The sequence below is a fragment of the Oratosquilla oratoria genome, chromosome 6 (genome assembly GCF_046742065.1).
Source record: "Oratosquilla oratoria isolate Oo_2021 chromosome 6, ASM4674206v1, whole genome shotgun sequence".
Lineage (NCBI taxonomy): Eukaryota > Metazoa > Arthropoda > Malacostraca > Stomatopoda > Squillidae > Oratosquilla > Oratosquilla oratoria.
Genome location: NC_134782.1, coordinates 38423885 through 38448483, shown reverse-complemented (window position 1 = coordinate 38448483; position 24599 = coordinate 38423885). Strand labels below are relative to the sequence as shown.

The following is a 24599-nucleotide window of genomic DNA, read 5'->3' as shown; positions in this document are numbered from 1 at the left end:
TGCTTCCATAGACGTTTAATAAATTCATATTATTGGACTGAACTTTTAAGACAACTTAACGGCAACTTCCTTGAAAATAGTCTAGCTTCCGTTTGTCCCCATCGGATTCGCCTCCGTAATACAAGTTTTTTGGCAAAACCCATCACTGCAGAGAATATTTGGTAAGGAAATATATTTTTTGTAATTATATACTAGGTTTAGAAATTCAAAATGCTACAAAAGTAGGCTTTTAGTAAGGAGAAAGCCATAATTGTGTCATTTTATTTGGCGGCCGTCGGAGTCCAGGGTACGCGGAGGCCAGACTCGCCAGACTAGCTGAGCGACAGTTTGTTGCTTACGTTATTTTGACGTGTTTTCCGGGATTCGACTGAGTCATCCCACGGACTATTTTGGTGTGCTTTCGTTTGGTGTGGAGTGCAACTGAAAATATACTGATACAGTGACGAAAGACTAATTGAGCCTGGGAATTAGCGTATCAAGAAGTGTATAACGGGCATCTGTTTAGTGCGTGGTGTGGTGGTTGTCTGTGGCGACTGCGGAATTCCATTATAGATCCGCCATTGCTACTCTTTCTCATGCACTTACCTATTCCTTTCATATTTGTGACATTTGCGGCGGGATAAGTGACGTTGGGTGTGTTTAGTTACAATTGCAGGTGTAGCGATAATAAATAACAAGCTGGTATTGGCAACCGAACTTCACCTTCATATGTCTGATACAGTTTATAAACATTATCAAATTTTACGACTCCTCCACAAACTCTTATTTCAGTTAATATTTGATTTATCGGAGTCTAGAAAGTGGTGGCTTTCGTTATAAGGGGCAGGAACGAGCAAGGGGCGAATTAGCATACGATTATATTGTAATATAATTTGATTGAAAATGACTATGGCAACAAAATAGTTTAATGTTTTCCGTGCCAGTTGCCAGGTAGTCACGGTAGTCTAGAAGCATGAGTGCAGTCGCAAAGATGAACTCGTTGACGAAGAACGTCCATGTCAACGTTGAAAGGAAGATTTGATGAACAGCTGGCGGAACACCTGGCCAGATAGAAAAGAATGTTGAGAGGGTAGTTCTTCAGCCACGCCCTGACTTATTCTTTCCATCTAGCGTGGCAAACTTGTCCGGATGCCTTACATTTGCTTGGTTTGAGTAGGAAAAGTCGTATGGAGGAAGGCTTTGATACAGATTTTCGTCTTTGGTAGTCGTCTTGGTATTCACACTAGCTTAGGTTTTTTCTGTTGATGAGGTAGACAGGATGGATAGATGGATGTTGGAGTCTTGTTCAGTCTGGATGATCCAACTTTTTGTCTCAAGGATATGTATTCTTGCTTGATTTGGGTGTAGACATTGGGTATTTTTTTCTCTGAATTTAGGTATAGGTTGAGATAGGCACCATTATGATAGTAATTGTTGCTACAGGTTTCACTAACTGGAAGCTTGGTCTTGTTGCAATCAAGAAATCCTCAGGTTTTCCCATGGATTACTTTTTGTTTTCCAGGGGGAAAATACTGATTGTTTGTGTTGTATAGTATTGGTGTGGGAATGTTTGTGTCTTTGTGTGAGAGTGGATGGAATATGGTTCAAGTTGATAGGGAGAGATCATGGGCCTAGTCTGGACTGAGTATCAGCCTCTTAACCCATTCAACTCCGATGACAAGATGTCTTGTCATTTGGTCAAATAAAACAAAAAATCATAATAAAACAACAAAATGTTTGATGATCAAACAGCACCAGAAAAATATGACGTCATCAGTCCTCCTCGAGGAGTAGGACTGACGACGTCATATTTTTCTGGTGCTGTTTGATCATCAAACATTTTGTTGTTTTATTATGATTTTTTGTTTTATTTGACCAAATGACAAGACATCTTGTCATCGGAGTTGAATGGGTTAAGGCTGCACCTCCAGATAGAGATGAGAGTTGGTGGCTTTAGAAAATGGGTGACAGGTAGACAGTTCTTTGTTGTGTTGCAGCCCTTTGAGGTTCTATTCCAGTATCACACAAACACATTTTCACTTTATCTTATTTTTATTTAATTTATTTTTTTATTTGGAAGATAAATTTTTTCAATGGGATGGTTACATTAGGTTATATTGGGCTAGGAGTTATTGGACGACAAATTTTGTTTCAAATATCCATGATTGCGTGATTCTAGAATTTTGCCGGCCCTTTTGAATGTTGGATTCCATCTGCTGTCTCAGTTTAATGGTGTCTGTAGTATCCCTAATGAAAAAGTTTGTATACTCAAAGTGATGCGGCACTTGATCTTACACATCTGCCCACCTTTGACATTACAACATTATTTTTTGCAGCAAGATCATCACCCTAAGTTTTTGCTCTCGCTTCTATCCTCAGAGGGTCTGCATTGCACCTATCCATTTAGTATAAAGATTACTGGAAATGACTGACAATAAGCTCATAGTTCAATGTAAAAACAGTTCTATTTGTCCATTCTATCGCAACACAAGTACCATTAACAAAATGGGTTAGGGGAGGTTACAACAACCTATTATCTCCTTGCAACGTATCCATGCAAAAACATACGTGCCCAGATCACTAAATAAGCACTGACCGACCACCAAACTCCAGACATCATCCCTACAGAGAAATTCATCCCATGACAAGGAACCATATTAGCACAACTGCATTCATGCCAACACTGAATAGGCCTGGCCATGGGAGCAAATTGCCACAGATGTAATTACCACACAGGACACTAAACACCTCATTCCTAACAGCCTTGCCCAGACAGCAACACCATATCTCTTTCATGAATGATTTGTGGACAAATCTTGTTCCTGTCAAACTCTAATTCTCTTTGCATTACACTTAATTCTCGTCCCATACTTCCTTCTACATAATTGTTTGACTTGCAGTGTTAGGCTCTTTCCATATACCATTCATACCACCAACATGCCAGACCCCCTGGTATCCATCTGTGAATACCCGTGGGAGGAGTCCACCTATCCAGACAGCAGTGTTGCCACCATCTATCTGTTGTAAGTTACCAGAAGAGGCTGGATGACATCATCACAGATAAATGTCCAGAATGTAACACTTCACTCCAGACCATACAACATATTATAGCAGACTGCATTGTGCACAATCATGCATGTGAACAACACTGTACATAACAAGGAATTTGTGGGAAAACCCAATTACGACCATGGTAATCCTCAGGGAGAAGGGAGTGCTCGGCAAAACAGTCTGGGGAAAGACAACAACAACCAGCTGTTGATACATCAAATCTACCCCATACCATGCATGATTTTTTATGTAATGTTCTAGCATTCCTACAGTCTAGGAAAATCATACTCCCACATGTTTCCACACCCTACTAACTGACCCAGACTTTCCACTTGACTCAATAGCAGTGTCATAGTATTCACAAAGACAAGCACTGGTGAATAGTTGGCAGTGAAATATAGATAGATATGTTAGTGTTTTGAAACAGATTACATACAATCAATCAGTCAATCCATTGCCCAAGGTTCCTCATGCAGGAGAGTTGTATAAACCATGGCCCTTAGTTCCTCACCTTGCAGAGGTCGTGTTTGTAGTCAGGTGATGCCCAGGAGTTGATTGAAAGTCTGTAGTTCTCCATCAAACTTCTGTCCTAGTTCTGTCCTTGTGTTGGACCAGCAAGATGTCTTCTTGCATGTGCAGCACATCACCTCACATACAGAAGCATAAAAAGTTTGTCAGTAGAATTTCACTTCACATTGAATTAAAGTTACATCTTGTTTGATATATGGTACACTTAGGTTAATTTTTAATTTCTTGTATTTTTAGAGGGTAATTCATTGTGGTTTTAAAGAAATTAAATTATTTCAGTTGGAAAGCACTATATAAAGATAACACTGATACTATATAAATTATAGTGGGAAAAATAATCTACATGCCATAACTGTAGTGGTGAGATTTGTGATGGATTGGTTCCTATTTTTTTTATTTGGAAGGTAAAAAATTTGGTATCGGAAATTAAGAGAGAGGGTGGAGGGGAGGGGAGTGCGATAAGGATGGAATGGGTGGGAGTGGTTTTTATGCCTTTGTTTTGGCTACCTCCCTTATAAGGGGTAAAAAAAGCCTTTGGTATATGTATTTATATTTTTTGCCAAAAGGTTAAAATTGTTGCATGTACAAGTTGCATAGTATAGTTAACCCTGAGCAATAGTATAGGGCAGGTTCTGGGGCAAGTTAGGCTTACGTAATATTGATTTGTGCAGTAATTATTTTAATTTGGGTCCCCCCCCCCCCTCCTTACAAGTACCCAGCCTAATGTAACCTAACCTGATGTGCTCAAATTCATTGAACCTACAACAGTACCAGTCAGTCCCTCCCTCCATATGTTGCCCACCAGGGTAAGGGCTGCGTACAATAGTGTGATGGACTACAGTAAACTAATCTTAGAATGTACCACCAGACCCATCTATTTAGCCAAAGAATCTTAGTCAAGGGCTGTGACATGAACTAGAGGCAGACCTCTTTCTCCTATATAGACTAACTTGTTTTCCTTGCAAGGCATTAAGGCTATATATGGTTATGTTTTTTATTACTGTGGAAGAGTCCAGGAGAAACAAACTGATTGACTATACTAGGGTTAACCACTTCAGTATGACTCAAATTCTCGCATGCAGCATCAGCTGCCATATGTAATTTGCATCACGCTACTTGCATTATAAAGTATAGTCACTACTGTATTATTAATTCTCTTTTACTCTGAGTAATAATAAACACAAAAAATATTATCAAACCAGTTCACAGAATCTGGGGATAACTGTACAACTACAAAAATATATATATAATCAAGATGCTGACACTGGCATCCTCATGTACCCACTCATGCCTCATGACGCCTATGTAGGTATCATTGTACTGAAGTGGTTTCATGAGAACCAGATCTGTGTTAAGAAATCATACGGATGAACCTGTATCAGAAACCCAGGTCATGTAGCCAAAAGGTTTAGATGAATTAATGGTGTACAAGTATGCAATATAAATGCCTTTTTCAAGCTAAATTACCAACACATCAAAGCAGTTTATATATATATATATATATACATACATACCATCGATGGTTGAGCGGTGTAAGGCGGGTGTCTTGGAAGTTTGGGTCCAAATGCAGCGGGTTCGAATCCCGTGCGCCACTGTCAAGGATTGTCTGATATATATATATATATGGTGAGTAATAAGAATTATTGCCTCAGGTATCACTGACTGGAAATCTAAATTCCAAAGTGGAAGGCAGTCCCTGGCCTCCCCATAGATCTCTTGGGGGTATGTGTTGTATTGGTGGGACTATCGTGTCACTGGCTAAAGGAGGGGAGTAATTATTGGTTGTGAGCTCATCTCTGTGAAAAGTCAGAGGAAATAGTTGATATGGAGATCATGGGGATCTAGGGATAAAAGTGAGGGTGTTTATGAGCTTTGAAATTGGCAACAAGGAGGTTCTTTCTACCCACCATCTTCCAGGCCCATGAGAAACTGTATAAAGTAATTTTCTTGTAAATGTACTTCGTGCTGAGCATGTAATGTGTAATAGAGCACATGATGTACCAGATCCTCTTGCAAGGTATTCCAGTTAACTTATTGAGGTACTCTACTAGAATGCCTTTGTATGATTGGAGCCTATTTTTTTTCCAGTTCATAAACTGTGTATAAGAATAATACTGGAAAAAGCATTACGCTCATAGTAGTTCCAATATGATAACTTGATATATGTTATCAGTATTAATTTCGGGTGTTGCCAGACAATTTTACTTAAATGGTGAAAACCAGTTTTGAATACCAGCAAATTGACAGGTGTTCATAGGTATTGTTCCTAGCTAGATTATTTTGTTAGGTGAGCAAAGCCCCTTTGGCTACTGTTTAAGGGATATTAGGATAGGAATGCCATTGGTTATTTTTTTATTTATTTATTTTTTACCTGATGGGGGGGAAATGAAATAGAATCTGAAAGAATTTAACTGCATTACTTTTTTTTATGAAAGACGTGTTATAAAAACAACTATTGGGTAAACCTTTGGTTAGTGCTCGAGTTGACGCAGTGTTATTTTTCCTCAGGCCTTTAATGACTTTATGGAAAATTAAATTTGTTAAATCGAGTGACTTAAAGAGAATGATGGAAATAAAAATCACTAATTGTGTATAGTGACTAGGTATGGGGAGAGATTCCCCCATCTAAGTGCCTTTTGTTCATGGCCAGTGATTCAAATCTCATAAGAAATAAAGACCAGGAGTTGACTGTGAAGGACATGTGAGTGCATATGGAACATACACAGAAGTTGGATGGAATTGCTTCATGACGACAGCAGGATATAGATATGGTATCATCTTGTTAAGATGCATTATTTAGGTAAGATATATTCTGTTATTTGAATTTGTTGAATACAGTTGACCACTGATTATTATTATTATTATTATTTTTTTTTTTTGGGGGGGAGGGGATACTAGTGTGTTGGGATAATTTATTGCATAACTGAAAAAAGAGTAAATAGTTTTATAGTTGTACAGTCTTTCTACGTGGAAATGTTAGCACAAAAATTATCTTTACATTTGTGTGAAGGAGATTACTTGTGAAAGGACTAAGGACAAATATGGTATCTGCAAATGGTAGTCCTGCAAGATGGATGTTAGAACTATTACCCTTCCACCTTCAGCCATGTAAGAACCAATAGGTCTGTTGCTGTTTATCTGTGTAACTACATGTAACACCCATCTTCAGAACATGTCAACACCCTTGCCTCCATCTGAAGGTGCAGCCCTGAGACTCTGTTTCTTGACCAGAACAATGATCTGTGTCAATTCACTCTTCACCTGTTTATATAAAGAGCTGACAACAGGTGACTGTTCTGTAAACTGGATACATAGAAATACCACACTTGTATAACACACATAGCAGTCCTTTCCTGAATACGTCAGTTAGGTAGATACGACTAGATTTAGAGAAGGCCTTTGTTAAAGTACCTCACAATTTACTTCTTAAATTGGAGCATTTATGAATAGAGTTTTTACAAGGCAGATACATGAGGACAGTAGTAAAAGACTAGATGTCAGGATGGGAACAATAACTGACAGAGTTCCACAATATTTCTTTTACAAGAAAACAAGATGAAAGTTACAAGTTGCACTGTAGAATGGGTAATGCTATAGTTACAGAAGAGAAGAATAGATAGGTTTTGGTATAATAGTTGTGAAAAAAATTGTCGCTAGAAGATATCTTCCCCATGCCTCCTTCCTCTCTCCTTCAGTTTCCTCTCTCTCCTATGGTACAAGTACTGGTAAACTAGTCCATAATAACCAAACAATCTTCATTCTCCCCTTCTTCCTCTTTCCTTTCCTCGTCCTCCCTTCCCCACTCCTTTTCTGCCTCATCCTCCTCTCCCTTTTATGCCTTTTCCTTTCTAGCCTCACATCCCTCCATCTCCTCTTCCACTTCCTCTTCCTCTGTGAGGGTTTGGATAGCTTAGAGATAGAGCTAGGGCTGGGTAATCAGTGGTCAACTGTAGTTGGAAAAATGTGTGGATAAAAATTTACAATAAATTGTTCATTCAGTTTGACTGATGTTTTGAACTGGTTCCAGGGGCATTCATGTGGTGACATGATGAAAAGAAATTGTTAGCCTGTGGTAGCAGATCAGCAGAATGGAGCCCATTGCAACCACCACAACAGCCACGCCTACTATGGCATGGTACAATTACAATGTCAGTGATGGAATACTAACAGGAAGTGCTCCTGTTCATGTAGAAATTGGCAGCATGGATATTGCCCGGCAGATCAACCAGCAAGTGCAGATTCAGTATGGACAGCTAACAACAACTCCTATTCAAGCACCAGCCCAGGCCCAAATCATTGTGGCTCAGCCAATCAGCTCTCCTGCACCACAGACTCCAGAGCCCCAAGCAGTGCCTCCCAAAGCTCCTAAGGTTCGAGTACGTCATGCCAATGGTGAACGTGTACCCTGCAAAGAGTGTGGGAAGACTTTTTCTTGTAATGCTAATTTGAGAGATCACATGAGACTACATACAGGAGAGAGACCTTTTGTCTGTGAAGAGTGTGGTATGTCCTTTGCACAGCGATCCAACTGGCGTCTCCACAAGAGGGTACACACTGGAGAAAAGCCTTACATGTGTGGCATATGTGGTAAGACCTTTTCTAGGTCTTCGCATCTGCCCGGGCATATGCGCATTCATACCGGAGAGAAGCCGCATCAGTGTGATATATGTGAGCATGCCTTTTCCTCTGCTCAGGCCCTTAAGAACCATGTTAGGACACATACAGGAGAGAAGCCTTTTGTATGTGAACTTTGCCACACTGCCTTTACTCATAGTTCCTCTTTATCATCACACAAGAAACGATGCACTGGCGTCAGAAGGAAGAGAGGAAGGCCTCTGGGTAGTGGTCGTAAATATAGAAGAAAGCCGACTGGTAGGCCCCGAGGTCGGCCCAGGAAGAAGGGTAGGTATGGTAAAAGAGGAAGACCAAGGAAGGCTCCAAAGTTGGAGGAAGAGGAGGAGAAAGCTCAGGAAGATCAGCCAGAAAAAGAGGGAGGAGAGATTGAGGAAGATGAAGAAGAAGAGGAAGGAGAAAGGGGACGGGAAGGTGTAATACCTAAGTCGTCAGAATTCAAAGTTGAACCGGATGAAGTGTATGTGATTGATGATAGCCATTTGGAGGCTGCAGCAGCCCGTGTTGCTCAAGAACAGCGAGAGGCCATGGAATTGGCAGGTGAAAGTGTAAGTGTGGAACCCACAGAAATTCTAGGAACCCTTCCAACAAATGGGGAACAACATTCTGAGGAACTTAAACACATTGTGGGGGATGAAGATCCTCTACATCTAAATGCTGAGCACACACATCACATTGAAGCAATTCAACATATTGAGACCCATGACCTTACTGATGCTCAGATCATTGTCCCAGCCACTTCCTCCCTGGAGGAAACAGATTTGCATCAGGAAGCTGCAGTTGCTATGGCAGCCCTTCAGCAAGGAGGGGCCCTGAACCTTGCCCATCATCAATTGCAACCTCAGACATTTATTACCCGCGATGGGACACAAACCATTTGGTTCCCTAAGCAGACATTTTAGTGTAGTTAGAATTCTATTGGACCAAAGAAATTTTAAATTTCATCACTAGTGAATTTTGATCTTAGTGTTGATTCAGATTTATTTGAAAGGTGTGGGCGACATTGTTGAAATGTTGGAAGTGTCCTTGCTTTGGGTTTAGTGGTGGAAAATATTTTCTTGTTCTGAGCTAACCATACTTTATACAGATTATATGGCCTGCCTTACTGTGACTTTTGTACAGTTTGATTTCATATTGTATTTTGTATAATTCTAGGTTATTTGAATATTTTGGGTGTGTGGGGGTTGATTATAGTGTTGGGTATAGGTCAGTGAATTATCAGGCTCTTGGTTTATCAGGCCAGGAGTATTATCTTTCACTTGTGGTCATTCCAATATGTTTTAGGTTAATTGTAGTGTGGCTGTTCTACATTTTCTTTATGTACTGGTTATTCATTCCTTGGTATGTACTGGTGTAAACTGGATTGGTTGAGGTTAAAGGGATATTAGGTAATTTTGTATTGGATATGATTTTGTGGACCTTAAGTCTTGCTTGAAAAGTCGAAAAGTCTTGGGTTTTGGATTCTATGTGAAATGAGTAATAGGTATAATGGATGGTGTTGTAAATGAGTCAGAATATGAAACTTGTAAAATTTTCACATCACTATGCAGTGCTTTGAATTTGACTAAACATGTAAGACTGTATGTATGTATACATTTGTGTGAGTGTGTGTACAAATGTACATACATAACATTGGTGTTTGTGAAGGGACAGTCTTCAGAAACCATGAATGGTGTAATGTTTTTCATTTTTCAGAACTTTGAGAAATATTTGAGTTTCTTGTCATGTGAGGTATGTTATTAATGCACTAATGTGTATTACAAGCACTGAACTATGTATCTGAAGCAGTGTATCATGGTTTCTGCAAATTGCAAAATATGCAAACTATAGTCCAATAGTGTATTCCTTATGATTTTTGGGGGCTGTATGTGTATGAATGTGTATTACTCACAGATTAACAGGTCAAAAATTGAACAGGTTTTTTCAAGAACTGGGCTAGAGGGCTGAGGTATATACAGGATATCCTATGCAAATATTTGGCCAGTTAAACTAGCATGCTTCAGAATTTCTGGAGAGATGCCGCATGTTTGCAAATTGAAATCACAACTAGTCATATGGTGATGGACTGAGAGGATGGGAGGGAAGATTTGGGGGTTATGGTACAGAAACCACCTAGTCCATGTAATTTAGCATTGTGGGAACTTAAATTTCTTCAGAAAATTTATCAGTTGAAGTAAAGATGATGGTGAAAATCATACATTAATGACAGAACAGGAAAATGGGAACTTTGAAGTCTATGTTGTGCAAAACAACTCTTCAGTAACATTAATGAATCCTCATCAGGGTAAAATAAATGGAGACCGCATTGGGCCACTGACATTGTGGTGATATGGTCAGCTTACCAAAGGTAGAGAAAAGAATGAATGTTAGTGATTTTATTAAATGTGTGAATGTGTTGCGTGTGTGTACAGACACATGCATGGGAGAGATCAAAAGATTTTATTTTCAGACCACAGATACTAAATGGGCTGGTAGACACCTTTCACATTATCAAAGATAGAATTGGGAAAGAAGACCATACATCTCTTCCATGCGGTGATTTATATGATTTGACATAATTTACCCATAACTATTGACTACTGTTTTGAGTAAACTTATCTGTGTGGGTAAGAAAGGAAGGAAATGCATCATACAGTGGGGTCACTGTACAGTATAGGAAACTTCGATTTCAGAGGCCTGTTTGTAAACTAACTTATTCATTATGTACGTGAGTAGTTATCAGTCTGCTTATATTTTTTAACAAGGATATGAAAGTTTTTATTGATATAAAATGTAAAAGCTTGTGAGCCAACTTCACAGCCTACATCAAATAAATACTTGTGGCTGAAGCTGTTAGAGATTCTTCTCAATCATTTGCCTTTATTTGCAGTCTGGTCAGGGCTCTTGAATTTTAACATGCAAGGCAAAATAAAATAAAAAATCAGAAAATTATATTCAATGTTCAATTTGTTCATATGGCACTGTTCATGTATGGGGACCCCACTGTTTATGATTTTTATCAGATCAAAATTAGAGATTTTATTAATATTTGGATTTAGAAATTATTAGTGCCATGGTTTATAGGTAACAGTTTCAAAGAAATGGTTATGGTTATGTTGACAGTCATATGGAAGATTGGTGAATAACATGTACTGATTTTTTCTTCCTTTTCATTTCTGTTAGGTGGTGGTTGACAAATTCCTTATTAGTTTGAGGTACTTTTTCAGTTGTGTTTTGTTTTTAAAATATGTTCATTTTACAGGTGCATTCACAAGCTTTGAAATGTATGTATAGGTGAAGTTGTATCAATTTAAAATTTCTGATGTGCTGGGGACTTCTTGAGCAAGTGTTGTTCAGTATCTGAACCGTAAGGGATTTTGCTGGTTATAGTAGTTACCATTCCATCCCTTTGATTTATATATACTGCTTATTAGATGTATAGGGTTCATCAGCACAAAATGAGGTTATCATTTTCAACTTTGACTTTATGTAAGACCTGAAATCTTATTCTGGTTTTGTTTATTTTTATTTTGTGTACTGGTAAAACTGCTTTTATTAGTTGAAAATGACAGAAATATGAACCCAGGGATGCCTGAAGCAGATCATCTTGTTTCAGAAAGATTTTGCACAAGAAATCAGGTACTTTGGTGAAATTCTGAAGATATAGTTGATGCACTTTTACGAGACTAATAACAGGATCAATCATGCTTGTATGTTCCAGTGATCTCTGGCTTGAAAGCCCTTGTTATTTTTGACTGAATCTTACAGTTTTCATTATATATTGAATTAACACTGACTTTCTTTTCATAACCCTTTTGCTGTAGTTCATAATTTGTATGTTGGTTCTGGTTGCTCTCCACTGATTTTATTTGGCCGAGGGAAGAAAAACCCACTCGATTAATCACTTTACCGCAGTTCATTGATTGCACATTTGTTCTATCTGCTGTCATGTACTTTTATTCAGCTGAGAAAAAACCCAGCATGGCAAAGGAAAGTTATTTTGCTGCCTAAGTTCTGTCTGAACTTCCCGGTTTCATTTCTTTTAATTAAACCCTAGATAGCTCAGTGGTAACACTTGCTTCACTTGCAAGATCCCAGGTCAGATCTGGGATGAGCACAAATATGGGTACTACTTTTAAAGTAATAAGGCTACATATATACATATTGCTTCCTGTCGGATTTACCTGATGCGTGTATTATTCAGAAACACAATTACAAAGCTAGGTGAACATCCAGTTATGTGCATACCCTTACACCAAAGCCTTATGGACCCTACTCACTGGACATATCTGGGTGAAAGTAGGCCATGTTAATATGGCAAGAGACCATACTGTTGACCCTTGGGTCTCTGCTCTGGATCCCTACCATGGTTGAGGGTTATCTACAGAGCAGTGAAACAGGGTGCGGTAAACTAACCTTTCAGACCCAGACTGCCCTGTAATTGTGACAACCTTAATCCTTCCATGCCATTTTTTACCAACCAACAATTTCTCTAGACAAACATTCACTGTTTTCTCTGTACTGCCACATGCATTTATGTTGATAGTCTCCCTTTCTGCATCAGTCCTTGGGCATACGGTATGTGATTTCCATTGTCCTTTCTTTATTACGCATCCCATAATTTTTCACAAATCTCCACATTCCTCCCAGCTCATTGAAGCATTATCATTTGCCTTCCAAGTGAAGTGACATTCCATGGATGGCAAAGTATTACTTCATCCATTGTATACACAGCTTATTAATAACATAGTCTTGACTCCAAGGATTTGTGGTAATTGGCTTATCATATTGGCTGAGTTACTAAAATGCAAGTGTTTGCAATGAAACTGGTTGCCATATTTAGATAACACTTGATAATAGACTGTATGTCAAATATTTTCCAGTTACAGTAATTCTGCAGCTACATGTGAAGAAATTTTGTAAGAACTGTATGGGACATAAAATTAATTAGTGTTGGCTTTACATTACATATATCTTGAGTATTAAGTAGCATTTAATAATGATAAAAAAAATTGCCCAATTCACCACTAACAAAAACTAGGGGGGGGCAGAAGTACCTCCTTAATTTGAAAAATTGAGAAAGGTATTAGAGATGTTATCCCAAATTTATTTATTCATGTATTTATTTTTATTTTTTATTTATTTATTTATTTTTATTTATGAAATCGGAGCCCAATTTTCACACTGGTTGAGCCTCAATTTGAAAGAAATTGTGCATTGGAAACTGTGACTGCTAAATCCATGGTCATAATTTACACAAGGTAGTTTTTCTTTTACTGATATTGGGGTTCTAGTTTAATTTTGTCTTTACAACATTTTCACCATTCGTACATATAATTATGAAATGGATATGGCCCAATTAAACAAATACTATATAGATACTCCATTTTTATGTTATTGTACCACAAGTATATTGTAGTGAATATTCACCTAGTTTACCACAGGTTGACACATGAAACCACCAGTGACAAACTGCATATGATTTAGAAATATTGACAATGTGTCATGAAAGAGATATAGCTATGAATTGAAGAAATGGATACTAAAATGCTGTTATCACAGTATTTTTTCTTTTCTACATAGGTTATGAAGAAACAGTAAATGACGCTGATTACCGTGCACAGATTTATTTATTTATTATTATATTATCTTTTTAAGGAGATTTGGGAAACAATTTTTGATGTTCAGGAAAGGTTATTGAGTCCTTCAATATATCTCGCCAAGAAATGTTGGATTGCTGTCAGTGTAGTGGAAGTGTGGGTCTTTTTAATGTCACTGGTTGCAAGGAGGGCAGAAGAGTTACTAGTTTGTTCTCCATTGAAAGAGTCATAATTTACAGAGAACAGTTCCTGGCCTGGACCAAACCAGCCCCTGTTGGCTATACAAGGTGGAGGTGTGGGTGTTGGTAGGATTTGTAGATGAACTGTATGGAGCTTATTCTCTCCAACATCTGTCTAACCATACCACTACATGCAGACTGTAGGAATTGTGGCAGGCAGTGTACCAGCTGTTAAGGTTGAATTGGGCAGTCCAGATATTGCACGTTAGATCAACCAACAGGTGGTAGCAATTAGTCCTATACCCATTGACCCATCCTGACACTTCATTATCTTCACAATTTGTTATTTTTTGCCTAACCACAATTTTCTAACCAGCATGTTCTACAGTTACCCCATTATTACTTAGATATAACAAGATAATTCCAACAGAGGGAAATGGTATTGCTGCCTTTTGAGTTACTGGTGCATAAATACCAGATTAAACTTGCTTGTTGGCAGTAAATTAACATATAGCAACATGGTATCAGTAAACTGGTGTCAACTTCATATTAAATAGTCATTTTGGAAAATTGTAGATTAGGTGTCTGACCATGGTTTATTTGTCACCACCACCACCACCACTTGATTGCTCATGCTGTCATATTACTCCTGGTCTTACCTATTTCAGTTTTTGGACATCCATGTTACTTCTGTACATGTGCAAAGCTCCTTCCTAGGTATCATCTGTTCTGTAGGTATTAGTTATGCAATAAATTGATATGAAAGAGACTTAAGTATTTTTTTGCCTTGATTGTAGTTCATTATGGAACAATATAGAGAAATGGTGTCCAAGAGGGGGTTCATATATTTTTCTAGGAGAGGCTGATTTGCTCACTATATATATGGGTAAAGGGATACAATTGTTTAGCCAAGATGGATAAAGCATTTTCTCTCGAGAATCATACATATACCAGAGGCTTTTTCCCCCTTACACAGGGGGTTAGCCAAAAAGAAAAAGGCATAGAAACCACTCCCACCCATTCCATTCCCTACATATTCCACTCCCCTCCACCCTCCTCCCCTCTTATCTTGGCACCTCCTGGATGATGGGTCATCCCTGCATCCTGTCCACTGCCCTGGGTCAGAAGCAGTGTCACAAGACACAGCACATCCACAGCAAGGCCACTTCATAAATTCGGCAAACCTCCCTCTCCGTCCCCTCATGCAGAAAAGGAGAAGACTGAGAGAAATCCCTTCAGGCTGCATCAAATTTTTTCTCATACATACTTCCTCACCCACTCCCCCTCGTGCATCACAGCATCATCCATACACAACCCTTCTCCATTCACCCCTATCTTCTGTCCTTTCCCGTCCTTCCTCAACAGACATTCCTCTCTTTTGTAATGCCCCTTTCACCCCATCCATCCATCTCATCCTGGGATGCCCCCTCATATTCACTCCTTCCACCTCTGCCTTCCACACCTCTTTTACTAATCTTTCTTCACTCATTCCATGTGTCCAAACCATCCTAATACTCTTTCATCAACCCTATCCCCCAGCTCCCTTTCCACCCCTGTTCTCCTCCTCACCTCCTCATTTCTCACTCTATCTAGCCTAGGAACCCCTATCATACTTCTCAGACATTTCATCTCAAACACATTCAAACTCATCTCTTCCTCTCTTATGTTCCATGTTTCTGCCGCGTACACTGCTGTTGGCACAATCACTCCTTCATATAACCTCCTCTTAGCATCCATTCCCAGATGTCTTCCTCATTACACTCTTCAATCCACCAAGGCATTTACTCGCTTCTCTCAATCTACATTCTACCTCTACCCCCACTCCTCCCTTTCCTGCCACATTCACACCCAAATATCTAAAACTATCCACTTCCTCCAGTGTGCCCTTAATGCTCACTTCCAACCTGCTGTCACTCTCTCCCCTTGTACATCTCGTCGCCTTACTTTTGCCCACATTTATCTTCAACTTCCTTCTTTCACACACCTCAAACTGTCACTAACTTCCTCAATCCCTCCTCTGATCCTGCTACAAGCGCAGTGTCGTCAGCAAACAACAACTGGCTTATTTCCCACTTTTCTCCATTTTCTTTAACTATCTCCAACCCCTGACCCACTACCCTTGCATTCACCTCTCGCACCACCCCATCCATGTATAGATTGAACAGCCAGGGCGACATAACACATCCCTGACGAAGTCCCACTTTTACTTCAAACCATTCACTCTCCATTTCTAATCCTAACACAAGCTCTACTACTCTTGTAAAAACTTGACTGCTCTTAACAGAATCATACATTTGGTTTTCTGTTGGGAAGTTGTCATTGTTTATGGAGGACTTGAAACCTTATATTAAGGGCAGGTTTAGTTGGGGTGAATCTTGCATGCAAGATTGACTGAAAAGAAAAAGTTTCACTAAAAATTTTGGAACAACGAATCTAGGTATTGTATCACTTATAGACTGACCTATCTTGGTGCAGTTGTCATTGTTGTAAACACCTATTGGGGGAAATGCATTAATCTGGTTATGCTGAAATGATCTTGAAAGTAAAGGAGAATGGAAGAGTTTCTAAGTCTGCTCATTTGGATTAAAAGTTGCTTTACATGGAGAGAAAAAGAAAAGAGAAAATATCAGTAGAAATTGAAAATTAGATGGCAAACAAGGTCCTACAGCAGTAGTACAGTATTAGTCCTGGAAGGTTTTAAGGATTGGAAGAAGGTATTTCACCTATAAACTGGTGCAAATCTTTAAGAAGCAAAGATTTGTATATCCAATATAAAATTTGAGGGATATGGGATGCGCCAAGTCCAGCTACACATACTTTGATTTTACTACATATCAACTGCTCCCTTTTCAAAGCATTACTCCAGTGCAGCCACACTTTATTTATTATTATTATTATTTTATATATTTATCTTTTCTGTGCTTGTGTGTATTTACCTAATTGTAGCATACAGGGAAGGAGCAGTGCTCATTGGGTACTGTTTCCTATTCTTAAATTTTCATCATACCTAGACTAATTCATGTACAGTTCCAACTTGGTCTACATATTTGATTTCCAATTATCATATTTCAATTTGAACTTGTATTGTTTGAGCTTGGGCTATATCACCTAAGCTATTCTGTATATTTATACATCTATATGGAAAACTATTTCTTCACATCCTTTAGACATGTGGTCTTTCTTAATTTACTTCCACGACCTCTTAAAGCCCTCCCATCTTTAATCAGGAGGTCTCTTCTATTAATGCAATCTATCCCCTTTAATGACCTGAACATTGTGATCATTGTTGCCTCTTTCTCTTCGATCATTTTTGGTAGACCCAGTACTTTCGGTCTTTCCTTTTATGTTTTTTTTTCGCCAGGCTGGGGATCAGTTTGGTTGCTCTCCTTTGTATTCTCTCAATCTTGTTTATATCCTTCACTCTGTGTGACGCACATATCTTGGACGTATCAGGGTTTCTATAAGTTTTTTCATCATCTCTTCATCCATATAATGGAATACCATTTTAGTCTTCTGCAGTAGTCCGTATGTCTCCCACAGTTCTGCTTATATGTCTGTCAGGTGACAGAGGTTGTCTTTTATCAACACTCCCAAGTCTTTCTCCTCTTTTGGTTTTGTAATGTGTTTGAGGAATAGTTTAAGGATGGCCTTTTACCACTATTGCCTATTTCCAGTGTATTTACCTAGTTTTATCTTCCAGGAAGAGGAGCTATGCTTGTGGTGTCCTGTCTCTGTATCTCACCATATCAAATTTGCTCTTAAATTCGTGTATTGTTTTTGCACACACTATTGTTTCATCTAGTGTCTCCCATACATCCACCACTCTGTGGGGAAAGCCATAGGTGTGTGTATTTACCTAGTTTTATTTTACAGGAAGAGAACTATGGTTGTAGTGACCTGCTTTTGTATCTTTCAGTATCCAGTTTGATCTTAAATTCTTGTATAGTTTTTGCACTCACTGTTTCCTCGTTCAATTTGTTCCAGATATCCACCACACTCTGTTTGTATGTGTATGTGAACATGGGTAGACATAATGAAGTACTGCTGGGCATTGTTGGTTACTCTAGTACATGCCATAAAAGAGGAAAGTCAGGATGATTTGATATAAGAACTACTTGTTAAGAGGAATCAATTTTCTCACCAGAATCTTTTGGAGGATTCAAGAATAGAAACTAGTGATTGGCGAATTGTCCCAGATTTTTTTCTGGCTTAAGTGTCTCTTTGGTAAAAAACAAACAAACAAAAAAACACACATGCACACATGACTTGATGGTGCAGTGGTAGCAATTGCTGCAGCCACTAAGGCAGTCTGGGTTAGAATCCCACTCAGGACTGAAATAATTTCAGTATCACTGCGCTGCAGGTTGTTACTCCAATTCTTGAGGGCTGGATGTTGGGGGTGTGTGTGCATGTAAGGTCACAGCATTACCCATAGATCGGTCACATGAGCTCTGAGCTCTCTTCCAGGAGGGAAATAGTTGTCGATCATGAGTCCAACATGTGATCCAAGACTATGGTGAATCACACACACAGCTTGGTAATGTATGTCTGCACCTGACCCAGACTTAATGAACCCGACACTTTTTCAGGTTGTTTACTTCAGAGTCACATCTTGATTGCTCTCCAGGTCCACCTCTCGTACTGTTTCAATAAGCTTTTCATGAACATTCTCTCTCTTTCCCTCTCTGTACAATTTTTTCAGCTTCTTTTGTAAAGCAACAGAAAGTTGCATGTTTTAGCATTTCATCATTCCATGACTTCACTGAAATTCCTTTGTTTTCCCATGTTCTTAACCTTCTCTCTTGATCCAGGTATTTCATAAACCTACCTTTACTATTTCTCATGATCTGTTAATTAACTTGTTTCCTGTGGCCTGTAACTTGAAGTTAAATTTTCATGGACATGTTTTAATTTATTTTTGTTTTGACTTGGTTGAAATGCTTCAGTACTGTACTCTCTCTCTCTCTCTCTCTCTCTCTCTCTCTCTCTCTCTCTCTCTCTCTCCTCTCTCTCTCTCTCTCTCTCTCTCTCTCTCTCTCTCTCTCTCTCTCTCTCTCTCTCTCTCTCTCTCTCTCTCTCTCTCTCTCTCTCTCTCTCTTCTCTCTCTCTCTCTCTCTCTCTCTCTCTCTTCTCTCCCTCTCCCTCCCTCTCTCTCTCTCTCTCTCTCTCTCTCTCTCTCTCTCTCTCTCCTCTCTCCTCTCTCTCTCTCTCTCTTTCTTTCTATCTTTCTTTCTCTCTTTCTCTCTTTCCACCATGCAACTAATATTTATTGTTGTTTACCACATCTCTGACAACTGATTCCCTCATTTTAATAATTCCACCAACTTGTTCTCTCTTGTAATCATTCCACTACTTTTTCTTATTGTTTCTTATTCTTTCTGCTATTTATTTTTCTCTCAAATTTATTAATCATCCTTTCTATATCTAGTGTGGTAACCATGTTATATTTGTAGAGAAGCAACTTTATTTTAGTGATCATTACTCATGCTATGGGGTCTGATAGTATTCATAATGAACATTTGGCCTTTTCTAGGTGATATATAGTATGGTGAAATGGCAGCTGTAAACCAATTTTGACTGCCAAGTTCTGCTGTGGAAGAGCTGCCTCACAGCATTGCATTTGACCCAAACAGGCAAAATATAGGATGGGGTGGTCTTGTGGGTTTGGGTAAATGCTTCAACTTGGTCACTTCCCTTATAAGGGGGAAAAGCCATAGGTATGTGTGTGTGTATGTATATATATATATATATATATATATATATATATATATATATATATGCCTTGGATTTTGTGTGTGTGGGGGGGGTTACCCTTCAGGGCTCCCCTCCGTCCCATTTTAGTCACATTTTACAACCCATGTGGGAACACTGTGGCAGTATTCTTTCTCCCCTAACACAGGGTTTGGCAAAAATGGAAACATATATTCAGAGAAGTGGTACAAGAGTCAGGGGTGGGGGACTATATAATGGAGTGACAGTCATAGCACAATAAAGCAGAAACATTTCTCTGAGTAGATATTTCCTCTGACACAAAATTATGTGTGACTCTGGCCCATAGGGGTGCCCATTATAGACCCTAAAGTATCATTTGCATGCTACTGAGCAGATTTTTACCTCACAATAACATGCATCCAATACCCCAGGAGAAGATAGGGGTAAGTGGAGAATGGCAGTGTATGGATGATAATGTCATACATGGAAAGGAGTGGGTGGGGGATGGGGGGGTTAGAGAATGGTTCTATGTAAGTGATATTTTAATGTAGCTGGAAGGGATTTCGCCCCATTTTCAATGTTAACTACATGAGGAGACAAAAAAGGGGGTCGCCGATTAAATGAACCAGACTTGTTGTGGATATGCTGTGTCTTGGTACATTGCTTTAGACCCAGGGCAGGTTAGATGTAGGGATGAACTTTCATCCAGGAGGAGCCTAGATTATAGGGAGGGGGTGGGAGTGGAATTATGCCTTTTGACTTTGGCTACCTCCCGTGTAAGGGGGGAAAAGCCCTGGGTGTGTGTATATATATATATATATATATATATATATATATATATATGTATGTATATATGTGTGTATATATATATATATGTATGTATGAATATATATGTAATATGTATATATATGTATGTATATATGTGTATATATATATGTATATATGTATATATATATATATATATATATATATATATATATGATATTCTAGTTTCATGAAACGTGAATGGTTGAGCTTTGGTAACTAAGAATTGTCATGGTATTTACTTTTTTTTTCTTATTTAACCTGAAGGAAATTGTCATAAGTACTACATGAAATTTTGGTTCTTGGGTTTCCAGATGCAAGAGTTGATTAATTATTTGTGGAAATTATGCTAGATGCAAGGTTTTGCAGGTGGGTATTTTGTTTTGGTTGATATATGAAATGTATCTACACATCCTTTATTATATGCTAATTATTGTACCATATATTGCAGATTGTGTGATGGTGCTTTGACAGTGAATCCCCGCGACTGTCGCCATGGAACACATTGTGACCTCGGCTGTGTCTGGGGTGTCAGGGGTCACACAAGTAGGCGTCCCAGTTACTGGCGTGGCAGGGATGACCACCATGACAGCTGTACCAGCAGGTGTTGCCACCATGGCAGGAGTCACAGGAGTGGCAGGTGTGACTGGTGTGACAGGAGTAACTGGGGTGACTGGTGTAACAGGTGTGACAGGAGTAACGAGCGTGCCAGGTGTGACGTGGTATAATTATAGTCCTGAGACTGTAGGAATCCTGGCAGGCAATGCACCAGCTGTTCAGGTTGAACTGGGAAGTCCAGATATTGCACGTCAGATCAACCAGCAGGTGGCTCAGTATGGGAACTTGCAGGTACAGGTGCAGACTGTAGCGGCACCACAGGTTCAGGCTAAACCTGCACAAACCCTTCACACACAAGTAGCACCTGTGGTTACAACTGAACAGGCTGTAGCTGTGGTGACAAAAGCACCAAAGACACGAGTGAGGCATTCAAATGGTGAACGTGTACCCTGCCCTGAGTGTGGTAAGACAGTGTCTTGTAATGCCACACTTCGGGACCATATGCGCACCCACACGGGTGAACGGCCCTTTGTCTGTGGCGAGTGTAACTTGGCCTTTGCTCAGCGATCCAATCTACGCATGCACAAACGCCTTCATACTGGAGAACGCCCCTATATGTGTGGCATTTGTGGCAAGACATTTGCACGTAGTTCGCATTTGCCAGCACACATGAGGACACACACAGGTGAAAAACCCTACGTGTGCCACGAGTGTAATCATTCCTTTATCACAGCCCAACAGCTAAAGAATCACTTCCGTGTACACACAGGGGAAAAACCATGGAAGTGTGACTTATGCAAAGCTGCTTTCACTCACAGTTCCTCATTGTCCACACACAAGAAGAAACACACTGGAGATAAGCCCTTTGTATGTGATAAATGTCAGAAAGCTTTCTTCTTCAGTTCTGCTTTGGATAAACATATGAAAGTTCACTCAAAGTCTCGACCTTTCAAGTGTGACACATGTGAGAAAGTCTTTAAGTATAAGGAGAGTTTGACAGTGCATAAGGATAAGTACTGTGGGAAGGAAGTTGTCAAAAAAGCTCGTGCTCCACGAAGGCCAGATGCTAAAAAACCTGGACCCAAACCTGGCAGTGGGCGGAAGTATGTGCAGAAAAGAAAAGGTCGACCCCGTGGACGACCCAGAAAACGAGGACGCTGGGGTAAACGTGGGCGACCCCGAAAATTTTTCAAAGATGAGGATGATGACGATGATGATGATCTGGATGGTGATTTAGCTGAAGTCCTTGAAGGTGAAGAGGATGATGATGTAGCACTGGGTGAAGAAGAGGAGGAAGAAATGCCTGAAGTCAGGTCGACGATAGATGAACCAACAGCAACAGTTATGGTTGGTCCAGAGGGCACTGGGGGGCAGATGATGGTCGTAGAATTGCACAGTGAGCCACAGAGTACTGCCCTGAAAACGGAGCTTATTCCAAAAGAAGAGGTAGGGCAAGATAATTTGCAAGATCCACTCCAGGATCCACTCCAGGATCCCCTCCAGGATCCTCTTCAGGATCCACTTCAGGATCCTCTTCAATTAGACCACCACCACCATCAGCAGCAACAACAGCAGCAGCATGCTCAGCACCAGCAAATAGAGCTGGAGGCAGATCCACAGCACCACCACCAGCACCCACATCATCAGCAACACCCTCATGAGATTCACATTGAAGATGGTACTGCTCTTACTATTATTCCAGCCAGTGAGGTGCATGTTACAGAAGCTGAAGCTGCTGCCGCTGCTGCCATGGTGGGTGTTCCCATAGCAACTCTTTCCCAGGAAATCCCCATCCACATGGTGCAGCAACATTTCCCTGGACAGGCCCAACACACTACAGCTTTTGTGACAAGAGATGGTAACAATGTGCCAACCATTTGGTATCCCAGGCAATAACGATAGCATTGTTGCAGGAACCTGTAATGGGTGATCTGAGTTTTATACGCTGTCTGCCCAGTGTGAAGTATGGTGAAAAGCCAGTGTTTACAGGGTGATGATAGTGGTAACTTTCCAGATTTAGTGTTATATCAATTGTTAAAGTATAGACATGTTAACAAGTAGGAAGTATGACAGCTGATTAATGAACATGAAATGTTTAGGCACAAATAGCACCTTTTGAAATTAATCAAAGAGCACATGTTGCATGGTTCCTTTCTTCTTCCAAAGTTGGATTAACTTTACATATTTACTAGACCTCAAGACTACATTGTCATCAGGGAGGCTAAGATAGATTTGTGGATCAGGCAAGCACTTGCGTGAAGTCTGCCAAAGAGCCATGCTGGAATTTTAGTTTGGTTAGAGAAAGAAAATTGAACATTCCGAAAGTGGAAAAAGAAATTTGTATAGGGTATTCCATTGAGATTTCATGGATAATTGCATGAATGTGTACATATTAATCATCATCATCATCATCACCATCATCATCAGTTAAAAGCATATGTCGAAGTGGGTGTCACATCCTTCACACATTGACACCAATCTCCATGTTTTTTCTAAGCAAACTCCCATGCAGCCACCCTCTCCATTCCAAACAGCGCTCAGCACGATCAGTTGACCTACTCAAGCCACGAGTTCTGTAGGTATACACTTTGTTTCCTCCACTGAGAGTTGCCTCTTGTGGCAGTCCTGTGAGTAAGATCAACATCAGGAAGCATGCCTCATGTCCATTTAAGTGAAATTTACATACACAAATTATGCTGCTACTTGGTCTAGACTGAGTCATGGAATTGCTAGTTTGATCAATCATTCCAGCAGTACCCCATGATTGTCTAAAAGGTTTTTGTATTATAAAGATATAGAGAATCCTCTTAAAATCAGCATTCAATGCCCATACCTTAACTGCACAGCAAGACTTTGACTACTCAAACCTCAGAAACTAGTAGATATGAAAACCTGTGCCAGATACACTGAGCAATACAATAATATGATCATTGTTACAGTCCTTCTGGTCCCCTTTCCTCATCCAGATAGGGATGACCCGTTCATTTTTTCCAGTCGGAGGCAATGGTACCAAAATGCCAAAAGGTAGATGGCACTCTGCAACCTGTTGATCATGGCCTTATCTCCAGCCTTCAACTTGCAGACTTTCTGACCTCATTCTGAGAGAACAAAATATCATTTATCAGTGGATTTGGCATTCTCCACCAGACTACCAATCAGTGAATCTGGTCACACAGAGGGTTTACATGTAACTGCTCAAAGCACTTAGCCAAGCAAGCTCAATAACCCTTAATGTCTGACACAGGTTGCCCATCATCAGTTGGGAGAATGCTTACCTTGGTCATGGGTTTAGAGTGGAGTGTCCTCAAAGCTTGGCATGCAGACTGAGGTCATGTACATTGCAGTGGCCATTAACATCCTCAGCAATTCCTTAGATGTACATCTTACTGGAGCATGAGTTTGTGGTTTCAGTCCTATACTGTATAGGTTCAGGTCTAGCCAGTTGGGCAACACAGCTCCTTACTAATATCCATAATGTCTTGCATAATATCACAAGTTTTGTGTACTAAAAATGTGATCCTTCCCTTTTATCATGAGATAGAATTAAAATACAATAATATGGGAACTGGCCTACTAC

The 24599-nt window shown here is 39.7% G+C and overlaps 2 protein-coding genes across 7 annotated transcripts; both read left to right on the top strand.

Annotated features, from left to right (window-relative positions):
• Positions 1-19: 19 nt before the first annotated feature.
• LOC143026416 (uncharacterized) lies at positions 20-24593 on the top strand. The gene is made up of 2 exons (XM_076186745.1): positions 20-161; positions 20916-24593. Exon 2 carries the CDS (start codon positions 20960-20962, stop codon positions 22916-22918), a length of 1959 nt encoding a protein of 652 aa, XP_076042860.1. The 5' UTR covers positions 20-161; positions 20916-20959; the 3' UTR covers positions 22919-24593.
• Positions 271-11962, top strand: LOC143026419 (uncharacterized). Of its 6 annotated transcripts, none has more exons than XM_076186748.1 (3): positions 271-325; positions 6067-6358; positions 7586-11962. In XM_076186748.1, exon 3 carries the CDS (start codon positions 7647-7649, stop codon positions 9090-9092), a length of 1446 nt encoding a protein of 481 aa, XP_076042863.1. In that variant the 5' UTR covers positions 271-325; positions 6067-6358; positions 7586-7646; the 3' UTR covers positions 9093-11962. The 6 variants fall into 6 exon arrangements, with proteins under 6 accessions (XP_076042863.1, XP_076042861.1, XP_076042862.1 ...); XM_076186746.1 differs by having other exon boundaries at positions 275-392; XM_076186747.1 differs by lacking the exon at positions 271-325 and adding an exon at positions 366-504.
• Positions 24594-24599: the final 6 nt, after the last annotated feature.